Source organism: Oculina patagonica, chromosome 10 (genome assembly GCF_052425735.1).
Source record: "Oculina patagonica isolate OP01 chromosome 10, crgOcupat, whole genome shotgun sequence".
NCBI classification, from domain to species: Eukaryota; Metazoa; Cnidaria; class Anthozoa; order Scleractinia; family Oculinidae; genus Oculina; species Oculina patagonica.
In genome coordinates, this window is record NC_135767.1 from 14982656 (window position 1) to 14998408 (window position 15753).

Consider the following 15753-nt stretch of genomic DNA (forward strand, 5'->3'; position numbering starts at 1 on the left):
TTTAAACCAAAGAAACTTTTACATCAGGCAATTTACACTAGAATTTCCAATTTCAATATAGCAGTTCGAAATATGCTATTTTAATGCATAAAATGCAAAAGTACTGCTTATTAAACGTAATTTTTGCTTTACCAAATTCAGCTCGACTCCGTGGAAGTATCAAGTCCTTTGTTAATAGTTTGGCTTTTTAGTCAACAAAAATATATAAGATAGCAAACAGGTTTTTTTTCAAGTGATTTCAGTTTTTGACAAGATCAAGAGTTCAAGCCCGATGTCCGTTCGCATCAATAATTCACCTGATTTCGTAAAGATATAATAATAAAACATGGGCTAATTGCATTTACCCCTCCCAATTGCAATGGACCTGGTGGTCCATCGCACGTTGCTTCCCATAGCCCCAGCACTTTTCCCACCCACTCCAACAATCTTCCATTGTCAATCTATACAACAGGTAGCTGGGTGAGAGAGGCATTGTCAACTTGCCTTAGAACAAGAAAACCGAACCCCAGACCACAAAATCTGCAAATTAATGCACTAAACACCGCGTATTGACACCTTTCGCTTACCGATTTATTAGCACATGAGTCATACAACTGAAAAAGCTCGTGCGCCGTTTCATATTGACAAAGCTCGTTTGCAAGAAATTGCTTTCTATACAACTTTATTTTAGGTATAATTGTCGATGTAGGCCCCAAGGGTATGTATAAATGGAACCAACTTTTTGTTCAGAAACTCATTTTGGCCCGATTTTTACGAGGATAAAACCATCATGTTCAGAAGCACGTTATATCAGACATGGCGCGTGGATCAAAAGCTTGAGGCAACAGTCTGGAAAAAGGAACTCTATGACCTCTTCTATGTTTCCGCGCTGTTTAAGAGCGTTTTCAGACATAACGGGCAAATCTATAGCTTGAGGCGGGCATCTGCAACGAAACAAATCACTCTACAACTACTTACTACGCCATTAAACTTTTCCGAGCTGTTTAAAAACACCTTAAAAAAGGCTTTCAGTGTTATCTACACTCAGATCACTTGAGCCTTAAGTATCGGTAACACTAAAAAGGTTATTTAACTGCCCTTTGGTGATGGGGGCTTCAGCTATTTAGGAAAAACAATTTGCATAATAATAATAGTTCCTTTTTGCCTAAACGTGACTCATTTCCTTGTTAAAAAGGATGTAGAGATTTTAAGAGGTTTAGATAAGGAGCGCGTGCGATGTTTCATTCATGTGCTCTTATATCCGGTTGGACAAGTTTTCTTTAAAAGTTTAATTTGCACACGTGCGGCGAAAAATGAAACGTGTTTCTTTGCCAAATCAAGTACGCTCGTATCAAAATCAACTTAATTTCGACAGTTTTTCCCTTTTTGTTTATGTTTTTAGATAGCATGGTGGGGTAGTAATTGGTGTGCTGAGCTTTGCAGTCAAGCCCTTCGGGTTAGAGCCCTAGTTGGGGCCATTACGTTGTGCTCTTAGGCAAGACACTCAAATGAACTCCCACAGATCTCTCTCCGAGGTGGGTGGGTAACGGTGAATTAACTGCTGGGGGGGGGGGGGGTGTTAAACAATAGTCTTCTAAAATAAGGTCACCTTTGTTTTATTGTCATTGGCCCGATTTATACTAGAGACGGATGATCCGTCTGGACGACCTTACATTTTAATTAGGCGAGCATTTTTAGTTCGTGCGATAATTCGTCTGTGTATAAATACGGGCAAACAGACGGATCATTCGTCCAGACTCCAGACCAACTATCTTCATCTTGTCTTCTTCATTTTGTCTCGGTGTAATGCTAAAAATGCTCCATATGTTGTTACCTAGGCTAGCTGCCGCAAGCCGCTGAAGACAGCTAATCTTAAGCGGCTAATCATAATCGAAACCATACCGGCATAACTTTATCCATGCAAAACCACCTTTTATACCTGTTTTCCCTCGCTTAGCACGGGCTGTTTTTCCGCTTTTGCCACTAGCTAGAAATTACCCATTTCCCACGCTACCCACGGGTTACGTTTTGCCATATTTGGCACTAAGATCAACTGAGGAGGAGTTAAAGAAAGCTAACATCAGCTGGAACGCAGCAGAGAAGGCGGCAGCAAATAGAGTTCGGTGGCGAAGCATTGTTGACGCCCTTTGCTCCACCAGGAGCCTAAAGGAATAAGTCAAGTAAGTCATATTTGGCACTGGTTACACGGCGACCAAATTTCCCCGCGCTTTTCTTTTCTACAGGTTACATCTTTCCCGCGTTTGCCACTGATTACTAGGTTTTCCTGCGTTCGCTACGCGTTGTTACTGCATGTTTGCCACGGGCTACTTTTATAATTTTTCTGCTCTTGTTTCTCGTGTTTGCCGCATAATTGATGTTTCTCGCGTTTGGCTTTGTTAACAGAGAGATTAAGCAGGACGTTTGTTTTTCCCGCGAACGGCAAAATTTCAACTTCTCGGCCGTCTGCCGTTCGTACGCGAAAATGAGTAGTTTTGTTTGCCATGAAAGTGGGATTTTTTCCCTATTATTTTGAGGGATTAATTTTAGAATTTGATAAAAAGGTAAAAAAATAAATAAAATGTAAGCTCGCGTTTGCCGTATATCGTCATGTTTAATCTCTCTAACATGTCCCCGCGCTTATCACAGGTAACGTGTTTTCCCGCGCCTGTCACTAACCACACGATTTCGTTCGCTTGACTATTAACCGCGCTTGATGTTTAACTGCGTTTGCCACGGGTTACACGTCTTGACACGGGTTACGTGATTTCCACGTTTGACACGGGTTACGTTTTCCTGCGTTTGCTATGGGTTGTATAATTTGTAAGCGTTTTCCACGGGTTACTCTTCCCGCGTTTTTATTATAATATTTCCGTTCGGGTCCTGTTTTCCCGCGTTTGCTATGGGTTGTATAATTTTTAAGCGTTTTCCACGGGTTACGTTTCCCGTGTCACTGATAACATAATTTCGCACGCTTGCCACGGCTTACGCTTTTCCAAGCTTGACAAGGGTTACACGTTTCCCCACGATTGTTTTTTTTTTCACGGGTTACATGCTTCCTTGCGTTTGCTATGGATTGCATTAACCCATGATTGATTCATGGGTTACATTTTTCCACGTTTGTCACTGATTTAATGTCTTTGCGCGCCTGGCATGGGTGACCTTTTTGGTTTGAGGTTTGATTGGTGAATAGCGTTATCTGTTGACCATCCATTTACGACTCGTCAAGAGCTCCGTGATTTTATTTCGAAAAACATCTAAAATTATAAACAATTTGCAGTCCGTTGCACCCCAGGTTGCACCCAGTGGGCAATGACTGCCTCTGAAATGCAGAACAAATTACCGGCGTTTTCTTTTCATCAAACCACACATTCAATAAAAGTAGCGATGTTACTCTACCAAGTAAAGAAACACAATCATTGCAAAAGTTATTTACCAGACAAGTGAAAAGCGATTCCACGGATTTAAGCCAGCAAAGAAGAAACATTTATAGTGCGTTCAAAGAATTGAAGGGCGTCTCCAAGACTAAAAGCCCTCGAAAAAAGTTAATAAAACTGGAGAGCGAAGCACTAGTTTGTAACACTACAAACAGAGGTTTTTCACCCTGAACGCTTCGTAGATTTTGCTGGGCTTACGAACGTTTCCTGGGCCTTACTATATCATAATATTAAAATATTTTTCAGCTGATGAACTTTAGTTGTAGTAGTTTTACTATTTGGTTGAGAACAAATACACTGTACATGTGCTGTCAACATCAAACATCAAATTATACTTATGGAATAAAAGGCGAAGGATAACACTGTCTGCGAGATTTGCTATTCAGGACACAAGTATGTCCCATGAATGGCAAAATCCCGCTCTCGGTAGAAAACAAAATATACCTTTTTATAATTATTAATTAAAGACGATTTTTTTTCTTTTTATCAAAAAAAAAAAATAATAAAATACAAGCAAATTTATGCTTCTACTATATAAACTAAGTGAATCATTCTGCACTAGCTCCCTCCCCCTGCGGACTATTATGGATCCGCCTGGGCCCACGACTCCCGGCCGGCTTTGGAGGCTTGGCAAACTTCTGCCTGATGAGATCCTTACGGGGGTGGAGTTGGTCTTGAAGGAACTCTTCGTTCAACTCTTTAGGGTCTGAAGTTTCAATCTGCAAAACAACATTGTAGTTATATTCCTTGTAACTGTTCTTTACTAAATTAGTTGTAATAGCAAAGCGCGCGAGTGACGTCACGACGCAGACAAGACTCAGACAAACCGAAATGGCGGACGATTTTCCTAAAACACTTTCTAAAGCAGCCGGCTTTCCTTAAGCTCTTACAGAAAACGAAAAGTTCGCCTAGATTTCTTCTACTTCTCTCAGAACACGCTGATGTTTTAGAGCCGCGTGGCGGTTATACTCGTTTGAATTCTATTTTTAGACCTCGCGCGCTTTGCTATTGTATTGGCAGCACCAGCCCACTTGCCCACCCCACCCCGCTCTAGTCTTTTTCTAAGAAACGAATTTTTGAGACCCTCCTTTCGACAGTCTTGTCGGTTGGTGTGTACTGCAGAGCAAAAAAAAAAAAAAAAAAAAACGAACGAACGAACGCACGCACGCACGCATGAAGGAGCGGGCGAGCGCACGCAGCACGCACACCCGCATCAACGAATTCACGCACCCACGAACGAACGAAAGAATGAACGCACGCACGCACGAATTGAATTACTTGCTTTTCATACCTTTCTTCCTATTTCCATGCCTACGTCGCTACCCATGGCTACATCCAGCAAAGGACCCTTGCATGTGGAATACAACATACGATCCTTTATGGGGCATTTATATCCAGGCATTGAATACACGAACACTACAATACAACAGAAACAAGACGAGTTAGTAAGCTTCAATCCTAAAGAAATTATGAAGCAGCCATATGCCCCCGTCATTTTTATAGGGGAGTCCCCCCTGGGGATGCTTTATCAGTTGCAGGGCCCTAGTGGATATGGACGTTCTCTGGATTTGGAGCCCCCGGGTCTACATGTAAATCTACTATAGGGGGTCAAAAACTCCTAGTGGATTTGGATACCCGTGGGTCCACATTTTCTGTTTCTTGTTTCTGTATCAGGAAGCAACTACTGCTACTCGTTCTGAATGAGATGCCAGTCCCTCGCAGGTTAATAATCAGTAGAATTGGCTAGCACCCATTTATACATAAATACCCTTGCATAGAGGGAGGCACTGTGAGGGTAAAGTGTCTTTCTCATGACCACAAAACAAACAGGTAAAAAGACAAGGGATAAATGAAAAGTTATCTTTCACCTATAGACTCGAGGTAGTCGCCTTCAAAAGTGTGCTTAAAAAGATAGAAAACATAACGCCCTCTGTCTCCAGGGACATGCTTTTTCAAATCATTAGGCGCAACATCCTCCTGTGTATCCGCTAGCACAATCGTTTCACTTGGTATGTCAAGCTCCTGTGGGAGAAATACATAGTATATTTATTCATCGTGTGTACAACGTTGATAATTTGTGAAACTATACCGGCAACAATCTACAAATGAATTTAAGTGGTTCTAATTAAAGTCTGTGATTAAAACCCTGGTGTGTGACCATTCAAATGAAAGCTATTGATCAGTACGTTCATGTGGTACTATTTATTATGCTGTACAAGGTGCTTCTAACTTATGTCTGTAAATAAAACTAGGTAGTGTGTGGCCATTCAAATTAAAATTTTTTTAGGGTTTTTTTAAGGGGAAAATGTCTGTGAATGAAACCCTAGTGTGTGCTAAATGAAAGCTACTGAGAAATACTTTTATGTGGTACCGTTTATTTTGCTGTACAAGGTGGTTCTAACTTATATGTCTGTGAAAGAAACCCTAGCGTGTGACCATTTAAATGAAAGCTACTAAGAAGTGCTTTTATGTGGTACCGTTTATTATGCTGTACAAGGTGGTTCTAACTTATAAGTCTATGGATGTAACCCAAGTGCGGGACCATTCAAATGAAAGCTAGCTGAGTCTTTTGCGGAAACGGGAAAAAATACAAAAGAAAACAAATTGGCAGTACTTTCGCTTTCTTCTGTTCATTACGCTGAAAAGGTGATTACCACCTCATTATTACGTTGTTTAAGAATTAAATGGTAGTGTGACTTACTAATTGGACGAGGCTAAGCTTTTTCTCTTTAAGATCAACAAGTTTTTCTAAAGCTTCATCCGTTAAGGGAAACTGGACGCCAGTCATGTGGCTCTGTTTGCTATCCACGCTAATGTCTGCCCGCATCTGCAATAAGAGAAAATTGGTTATTTACATTAACAGTGTATTCCAAACTGAAGGGAAAAAAAAAACGCTTTGAGATGGTGGCCGATATAAACTTTAATAACCAAAAACTTTTTACCCCGAATTATGCAGCAAAAATGCCTGAATGAACTTCAGAACAACAACAACAACAACGAGAATGTGCGAGATCACCAACCTCTTGTTGTTTAACCATTTCCAACTCCAGTTCCTGGTCTGTGAGGGGTGGAGGAGCACTCTCAGAGACTTTGTGTTTCTTAAATCCACTTAAAGACACATCTGACTACAAGAACAAAATTAATTGTCAACTTTATTAGAAAGTTCAAAGTAAGTCTAAACTCTAAACTAGCACAGCAGGTGCAAATACTAGCGCAACGGCTTAATGTAACTACTGATTCCAGGAAAAGATTTGTGCCCTTGAGTTGATAAGTAAATCAGTGTTGGATAGTAAGATTAACAATAATCAACTTTGTTATTAATTCAGGCTATACCTACTGTACACATTTTCAATCCCTGCACTTTGATCAATATTTATGCAAGTGTAAAATTAATGTGGGCTAGCGTCTTTACAAAGTTACATGACCAATGGCTATTATAATAGCTATTATAATAATTTCAGAGACACAGATGTAATTTATTTGATCAGTAATTGGATAGCTTTCAGTTCTTTTGGTGGCTTTTAATTTGGGCTAAAAAAGTGTCATCTGTAATCAGTGGTTTATGTGGGCTTGTTTGATTAACAAAACAGTGGCTAAGGATTCAGGGTAATTGATGTTGATCCTTTAGTGTGGGCTGGTAAATGTAAATTGCACATGTACAAAGTAAAACAACTTTTAACACTGTCGTGTTAGTTCAGCCTAAGAGACTCATATAATTATGTATCTCTGACAACAGTATATTTTAAATGTGAGCTACGTTCTCACAGTGACTGAGCCAGATCTACCCATAATTTTAACAGCAGGGCTGAAGACTAACCTTTAAACTCACTGGTTTATTGGCTAGTGACATGTCAGATGTTACTAGCCAAAAAGTTATTTTTCAGTAGACAGATCTATTGATTTCTATCAAGAACTGTTGAATTGTACGAGTTTTTCACTAGCCAAAGTGCCTAGTGGGAATGCTAAACCTGGTAGCCAAAACCTAAAATTTAGTAGTCTTTGGCTTGTTGGCTACCGTTAGTCTCGAGCGCTGTATCAGTGTAGTAAATGTGGGCTTGTTAAATTATAACTGGCCTGATGGCTATTTATATATTATCTATTTGCGCTAACAGATGTCAGTTTTATCAGAGTGTGGTAAAGTGTGGTCACTTACAAAGTTACAAGTCTGCCCAAGTGACTATTAATTAGGGTAACAGATGTCAAGCTCTGATATCAACGTCAGTGGTAAATGGGGGTTTGTACATAGACATCACTTTCATGTACAAAGACATCGCCCACATGTAGATGTACAAAAGTAACTGGTCCTGGTTTCAGTGTGGGCAAAGTTATGTGGGTGTTGCATTCACAAAGCAAATGCCCACTCGGCAGGTGGCCACTGATAATAATACATAATATTTTAAGAGGAGGCCTCCAATCACCTAGGGGTGGTTTTCAGGAGGGTTCTCTTAGAAAATAAATGTTTAACCTTAAAATACATTAAAATAAATGTTGAAAATAAATGTTTAACCTTAAAATACATTAAAATCAAATTTATGTATTAAAATACATTAAAATCTAAAATGATCAAGGCTAGGTGATACTGATAATTATGTGGCCTTGTTGGTTTGCAACATTTATAGCCTGACCCATTGATTATTGATTAATGCTATTTTTAACCCTGATATCTAAGTGTGGGGTAAAAGTTGTGTAGGCTTGAAAGTTTACAACTTACATTTTGATTCAGGCTAATAAATAGATAAGTAGGAATTTACAGTGGCATATCCACAAAGTGACTGTTTTTTCACTGTTTCCAAATCAAATTGAAATTTAAAAGTTGGATTTTGGGAAGAGAAGGAAGTTGGAGAACCCATAGAAAAACCCTAGGAGCAAGGACAAGAACCAACAACAATCTTGACTCATATAATTATGATGCAGGGTTCAGAGTTTGAATTTGGTGGGTGGCAAGTGCTCTCGCCACTGCATGCTCGCTGCTACCCCAGCTTACTGATGTCTATATGTGATATCAGGATGGTACTTGAAATGTGACCTTCAGTTGGCATTTTACAGAGTTACATAGCAGCCCAACCCAGCGACTGTTGATTTACGCTACAAGACAAGTAGTTGTCCCTGATATCTGTGTAAAACTCAAAATAAGTTTTTCACAACAGAAAGTACTGTAGCTACAAAGGTGGCCAGTCTTAAGTCTGTATGGTAGAAGTTACATCTGGGCTTGTATATATGTTATAGTTTCAGGTCAAAATGATTTTGTGTAAGTACCGTATTTATTCGGCTATAAGCCGACCCCGGCTATAAGCCGAGACCCTAGGCCTAAACTTTCGGTTTTCAGAAGCAGTTCAAGTCTGACAAAAAATAAACCCAAAACACTCGGCTATAAGCCGAGACCCAGTTTTTCAAATCAACATATTTGTTTAATCACAACTACGTATGCAATCGATAAAACAACAAAAGAAATTACTAATAAAAGGTGAATTTACATGTATTTAGAACCGTACATACGCGTGACAAAAAAATTCACCTGAGTTTTTTCTTCTCTTGATCGCATGAAGTGTCACGTTAGCGGTGATTCTGCATAAAACTATTAAAAAGCTGAAGGAAAAGAAACAGTCTCAGGCAGAAATTTACTTGTGGAAGAGATTGCGAGGAAATTGTTCAATACATGCAAGACTTCGAATGATCTCGACCGTTCAAAAGACGATCACGCACGCCGACAAAATAATATTCCAGAGCGAGCCGATGGAGTCGATGGATGACCACAGTTCCAGCCTACTAGTAAATAGCGAAGAAAAGACGAATAAAAACTTCGTTCTTAACGTTTCTTCACTAAACCAAATGGCTTTTTAGGAGCCGCCACTTCAATAAAAGGTAATGAACAAGAATTAATTACGAATGCTTGTTAATTTTCTTTATCGATGATCGCTCGGCTTATAGATGAATAATTTATTCAAATTCAACTCTTTTCTAGTACCATGAAATTTTTTTCGGCGGAAATACTCGGCTATAAGCCGAACCCCCAATTTGGTTGAGTTTTGTCCAGTTTTTTGTAAGATTTGGTGAAAAAATCGCTTGGCTTATAGCCGAATAAATACGGTACTGTATTACTGAGTAATAAATCTGGAACAAAGGAAAATACAAATCAAACTACCAGTACAAAAGTAGTTTGAAATCATTTTGACCTGAAATTCATTTTAAACTATTGAAACAACATTGTACATGTACATCTGGTTATAAGTTTTTACTCGACAACATAACAACCTGGGTGGCCTTTCGGATTTAGGCTAAGTAACGTCTACTTCTGATAAACATAATGATGATAATGTGGCTTGTAAATTTGCCAAAAGTTACCCACCATTAGTGGCCAATGATTCAAGCTACATGTAAGTAGAAAACAACAGGAATAATGTAAATACATGTACATACTTGATGAGTTCCAAACAGTTCATCTTTTATATGACCTCCTCCAAACTCCTTCTTCAGAGTGGCTTTTGTACCAGCAAACAACATCTTCCGCTGAGGCTAAGGAGCACAAAATAAAATAACACTAGCTTGTACAGCTATAACACTGCGTCATGCATACATGTAATGTACAATGCACTTTAAAACTGTCACAATGGAACACAAAGAAAATTGGATCCACACGTGTACATTAAATGGACTAATATGCAAAGTGTTTCTTTATATTGGAAACATTCTTCTTTGAATTCCATATTAAAATAAAATAAAAATATTGTGCTGTATTTTATATTCCGCCCTTAGACTGCTGATGGGGTATAAGCAACCCTCCAAGTTAAGACCATTTTAGTCGCCATGGCGACTAAAATTTTGAGCTGGCGACTAAATTTGAACCAAGGTCGCCAGCATGGCGATTAAAAGTGAGAGGAAGGATTGAAAGCATCAGCTTAATTTGGTGACTAAAATTTTTCACTGGCGACCAAAACTTGAGTAGTTGGTGGCCAAATGGAAAATAAACTTGGAGGGTTGATAAGGCAGTAGGTAATTAAAGATGATTTCCAGTCCGTACTGCGCAGACTCAGGGTTTGTTTTCATTTTTGTTTTGAATTCGTTGAAACGTTACACTTCGGTGATAGCGTACATGAAGTGTTTTAGTTCGCCATTACAGATCGTTTCGTTCAAGAATTCAAGATGAGCTAAAACGTCCCTTTGAAATACCGTCGAGCTACTTTTACTTGTTATTATTGTTTTGCAAGGATATCTGGCGTTAATAATGAAGAAAAGGTAAGTTTTGTCCCGGAATTTTTATTTTTGCTAGTAAACATTCTTCTGTTTGTGAGACTCACAAACATTGCAGGCGGAGATTGCGCAGTACGGACTGGAAATCATCTTTAAGTAGTAAGTATTCTAAATGTAAGCTATTACTGGTAGACAGTAACTGTGCATAAGCATGGTCCTCTTGCTTTCAACATCTCACAAAATAAACGTTGCAAAAGTTATATGACTTCGTTTTTCAATTTTATTTTGAACTTTGGTACTCCAGGCTCAATGTTTACCGGGTAAATTAAGTGTTTTATGTTAACCCACCTTGGCAAAGTCAGGAGAATATGAAATGAACAGCCATTCATAACCTTGAGCATTTTGGGTGTCCAGCCGATAAAACAAGTAGCAAGGTTCCTCTTCATCTAGCAGTGGTAGAATCAAGTTATCATAATGTAAATACAGTCAAGGTCTATCTTGTGTAAAACAAACAAACTGCAGAGCACTCGATGTAAAGATTTGTGTTTGTACCCAGTGTTGTTTTGCTCAATATTTCTGTCCCTGTACAAGAAATTCAACCTTCAAAATTCCATGCCAATATAATAGACATACCTTATTACAGGAAATTAACGCTTGTGTTAATTAAGGTATCTGAAATTAACGCGACTTAAATTAACGCGAATTGAAGGAAAAATTACTTCCCAATAAAGGAAATTAACGCGAAAGAGAGGGTAACATTTCAAAATGAAGAAAATTAACGCGACAAACACAAAGGAAAGAAAGACTTGTTGAGACAACAGGAACAAGTTAACTTAAACACAAAGGAAACTGCACGCCTGGAGCGTTTTTCACAGTTTTAGTGATACCGGCAGATTTCCACCCTGATGAAATAATGTCTTTTCATAAGTGTCAAGACGTCTGGACTGTATCGAGAAATTGGTTCCCATGGAAATTAGCGCTCCACTTAATAAACGGCACGGAAATTAACGTTAACAAAAATTAACGCGAATTTTTGAAATTCGCGTTAATTTCCTATAATAAGGTATACAGTTTAACATACATAGAAAGCTTCAGAGTTTCATGTAGTGTATCTGATTGGTTGGTTGTTATTTGGTTTTAATTATAGAACTTTTTATGCACGCAAGTGGCAAACGCTCCAAGAAATAACCAGGCACAGGTTGTTCGACAGCTGGATAACACTAACTACCAGATAAATCGCTATTCAGTGGATAAGTGTTGGCAAAACATACTACGCGAGTTATCCAGTGGATAGCGTTATCCATTCACTGAACAACCTGGGTCAGGTCCTCTTTCAAGCTGCGTCATAATGTCTCCAGGTTGAGTCTTGAGTATTCATGTGTGGTGGTGCTGGGGTTCTAGGGAGGTCTGTACTTCCCGCTTGAGCTTCCCATACCTTTTATTTCGTGTTTCCACCCCTTCCATTATAAAGTATTGGTTCCAGCCTCAGCCTCTGTGCTGTTACTTTACAAAATATTTATTACTAAATGTTGTGAGATTATTCTCAATTTCTGCCAGTTCCCATGAAGAAAAAAAAAGTAAAATAATGTACTAACATATTTACCCATGTGACATGGAAGAACTCAACCTGAGCTCCTTAAGAAGTGTACATGCATCCAACAAGGTCGAGTTGGAATTTGGACCCTGAGAACTCTGAGAAAAAACCTTGCAGCATGGTTGAGAACCAACAACAAACTCAACCCACGCATGGCACCAATTAAGCTGGAATTAAACCGGGCCACATTGGTGGGAGGCGAGCACTCTCACCACAGTGACTGTGCTATCTCTGCTCCCATCACCTTGGGAATCCTGCTTTCCGCCGTCTCTTTTTGTTGAATTTCCCGTCTCCAATACCCCTCCCGAACCCTTGTCCTCCACTTGAGTGGGAGAAGAACAAACTGCCTGAAGAGACAGGTACGGTTTACCTTGTTCAGAGTATTTGTAGTGTCTGCCCATAATGGTGTACATGTACGTGTATACACAGGGATGTCGCTAAGGGCCGGCTGCCGGCTTATTTAACCGGCTGAAATAGAACTTAAATCCGGCTGAAATTTCACCTGAAAACAAAGACTTTTAGGTAAAGGTTTAGAGCTGCCAAGGCCAGAAAAGCCAGCTGGGCTTGTTGATGAGCCGGCTTAGTGTTTTCTTAGCTACATCCCTGTACATACATGTCTGTGGTGTACAAGAAACATTAAAAGTTGCCTGAAAACTACAAATCTTCTTATAAAATTACATGTACATCAAGGATATCATTCTCCCAGTCTCCTTCAGGTATCTCCTTTTTAGAACATAATAACTCCTCTGAAAAAAAAAAAATACAACAAAAAATTAAATAAATAAATCCAAAATAAACACTTTCAGTGACCACTCCTGTGGGGCTTTTTAGCCAATGTGCATGTAGCTGTCAATGACAGGGCTCGAGACTAACGGTAGCCAACTAGCCAAAGGCTACAAAAATTTAGGTTTTGGCTACCAGGTTTAGCATTCCTACTAGCCATTTGGCTAGTGAAAAACTCGGAAAAGTCAACTGTTCTTGACAGAAATCAATATACCTGACTAGTGAAAAATTACATTTGGCTAGTAAAATCTGACATGTCACTAGCCAATAAACCAGTGACTTAAAAAGTTAGTCTCAAGCCCTGCAATGACCACATCTGATTCTAATCAGTAACTTTACCCTTTGCGTACACAATGCCAGTTTGTATGTACAGTCGTAGTTATGGTTGAATTTAGTTTTGGTTTAAAAGTTTGCAAACTAGTTTGATATTTTTTCTTTTACCACTGACAACCTAAAACAAAGAAAAATAAATTCAAATAAATTGGAATCGCTGAAAAATGAATGGGATATTTTAAACCAACAAAAAATTTAAACTAGAAAAATAAACATCAACAAAAGCCTGAAACCCTCAGCTATTGACACAAACAATGTTCACTTGTAACTAAAAGTATAAAGTGTGGTTCCAGAAAATATCTATACCCAGCCCACAGAAGGTCAATGGAAATTCCAAGGGGGTGGAGGGTCTCAGAAAGCAAAATTTTTTTAAATAAAGCCAACTTGGAATTTCTAGAGGGGTGGGGTGGTTCAACCAAAAAAACATTCTGTGAAGGACGTATGTTTAAAAAAAAAAAAAAAAAAAGATATACATACCATTCTGAATGTCAACTTTAATAACTCTAATGTTGCCTTCCTTTGCTGCGGCAAACACGGCCTTTAGTTCGTCATTTGCTGCAAATAAAATTTAGGATGTAAGAATATAACTGACCCTGTTAATCTTTATGTAAATGCAGTTCTATGATTGCATATAATTTGATGGCTTACGTTTTTAAAAGAAATTGAAGATATATATACATGTAGCTAGCGCTAGTCTGATTCAAACTCTTGGGGAAGTTGCTGTTGGAAAGAATTCGAAAGTACTAAATAAATATGGACGGTTATATTCCTGACCTCAGAGGCCACAATCCTTTTCGTCACCACAATAATAATTGCAGCCTCTGGCCCAAGGTGATTTTTTAAATACAAATGTAGCAAAGCAAGCAAAGTCACGCAACCTGATCTAGTAGCACAAGCGCACATTTCATAACTTAATTAGGTTAGCGCATCCTTGCTAGGGAGCCATAAAGAATGTGCCAGCATTTTCCTTAAGTCTCGCTTCTATTACACCTGCAAAACTATTTTATGCACTTTTCTAAAGTGTGATCTTTAAACAACTATGGTCTGTGATAGGTCACCCTGCGAGCAGAGCCCTTTGTTTTCCACTGATATACTTGAGAAGAAAGGGCTCTACAAGAATCGTGTCAAATCTTTGTTGAGCATGCCCAAGGTTTACGCGATGCTTGCGCGTTTAGCTTGCGCGAGGACCACTTAATCCTAGCATGCGTGCGCAAAATGGCGGGTTAAATTGTACATGACAGTGTGAACAAAGTGCTTGTTTTACAAGTTCTTTTCTTCAAAAAGCGTCTGAGTTTTTTCAGTAAAAACACGTCAAGCACCGCTTGAGGTCTCATTAGTGACTTTATGTGCGATAAGCGCGCACAAACAGTAGCAGATGGCAAGAGCAATCGTCAGCTCTAGTGCTTTCGAGAGCGTACTGTGGGCTCCCTCTTGGTCATCATTTTTTCCAAAAAAATTAATGCCCGCGCAGCAAAAACCGATTTAATCCAGGCTGACCAGCCCAAACTTTGGGGCTGCGGCGACTTCAAAGAAATGACACGATTTATGCAGAGCCTCTTTCTACTTCCCAAATCTCAACCGCAGGGAAGTTAAAAGAGGCTCTGCTTGCAGGGTGGTGATAGGTATGCCTGTATAATTTAATAAGGAAGCACCTTTCAAAATTTGCTGTGGCAAAGTATGTGTGAGAACGAGGTAAATCAACAGAAAATTACCCATATGAAAAGCACTGCAAATGCAAAAAACAACGGATCGCGAAATACATTTAAGCCAAAATTGTTGCTTTACCATTTGACACTCACTCTAGTACGTACAATGATCGAATGACCGAGGTGTACAAAATTGCTGTACGTTGCTGTTTTGGTGAGTACATCACACTTTGAAATTTCCTTCTTTTAAAAGAAGCCACTCTGTTATTTGAAGGAAATCCGTTGGTTCAATAGCCAGTTTAATGATAAGCTTTTTAGGGCATTTTCAAGCTTACGAATACAGCTGAAGCCGAAAATGTGCAGTGAAAATCGATAACAAAATAAAGATATTATGCTTCAAAAAATGCCTGTTTTAGGACTTATTAGCAAAACCAAAATGTCAACAGCAAACTTACCTTGAATGCCGGTCTGATGAGACATTATTTTGGTGGAAAATAACAAAACAGAAATGGCAGACCCTCCTCCTGCGATCACAGCAAACCGTGTCTGAACTTCAAGGGACCGGCCATTTATGTGACGTCATGCAATTTCAAGTTACGTCACTTCCTCTGTGAACAGGAAGTAAACTTCATATTGATCAAGTGAACTTTTCGAGAGAATATTCCAACTTTTTTAAAGTATATAAATATTAATATTATGTACTATTCTCTAACTGTAAGATGGGAAAAAATTCAGAGTTTAAAATTATCTTTTACGTATTCATGGGATTAAGAGAAGAAGTTAGGCTTTTTGAAAA

The 15753-nt window shown here is 38.9% G+C and overlaps 1 protein-coding gene across 1 annotated transcript; it reads right to left on the reverse strand.

Moving 5' to 3' along the window:
- Window positions 1–3200: 3200 nt before the first annotated feature.
- Window positions 3201–15526, reverse strand: LOC144629097 (twinfilin-1-like). Its single transcript, XM_078487283.1, has 10 exons — window positions 15413–15526; window positions 13789–13866; window positions 12889–12941; window positions 10950–11075; window positions 9831–9926; window positions 6434–6538; window positions 6115–6240; window positions 5282–5435; window positions 4705–4829; window positions 3201–4132 (listed from the first exon to the last, which is right to left on the reverse strand). The coding sequence occupies exons 1-10, from the start codon at window positions 15435–15437 to the stop codon at window positions 3962–3964; spliced, it is 1059 nt and encodes a 352-aa protein (XP_078343409.1). The 5' UTR covers window positions 15438–15526; the 3' UTR covers window positions 3201–3961.
- Between the last annotated feature and the right edge of the window lie 227 nt (window positions 15527–15753).

What these genes read in the sequence shown, in the direction of transcription:
- LOC144629097 (XM_078487283.1), bottom strand. Translation starts at nt 15,437, where the DNA reads ATGTCTCATCAGACCGGCATTCAAG. An exon ending in TAAAGTTGACATTCAGAATG is followed by an intron (nt 12,942 to 13,788) that starts GTATGTATATCT and finishes TTTTTTTTTCAG; the next exon opens with AGGAGTTATTATGTTCTAAA. An exon ending in AACTGTTTGGAACTCATCAA is followed by an intron (nt 6,539 to 9,830) that starts GTATGTACATGT and finishes TTGTTCTTGTAG; the next exon opens with TCAGATGTGTCTTTAAGTGG.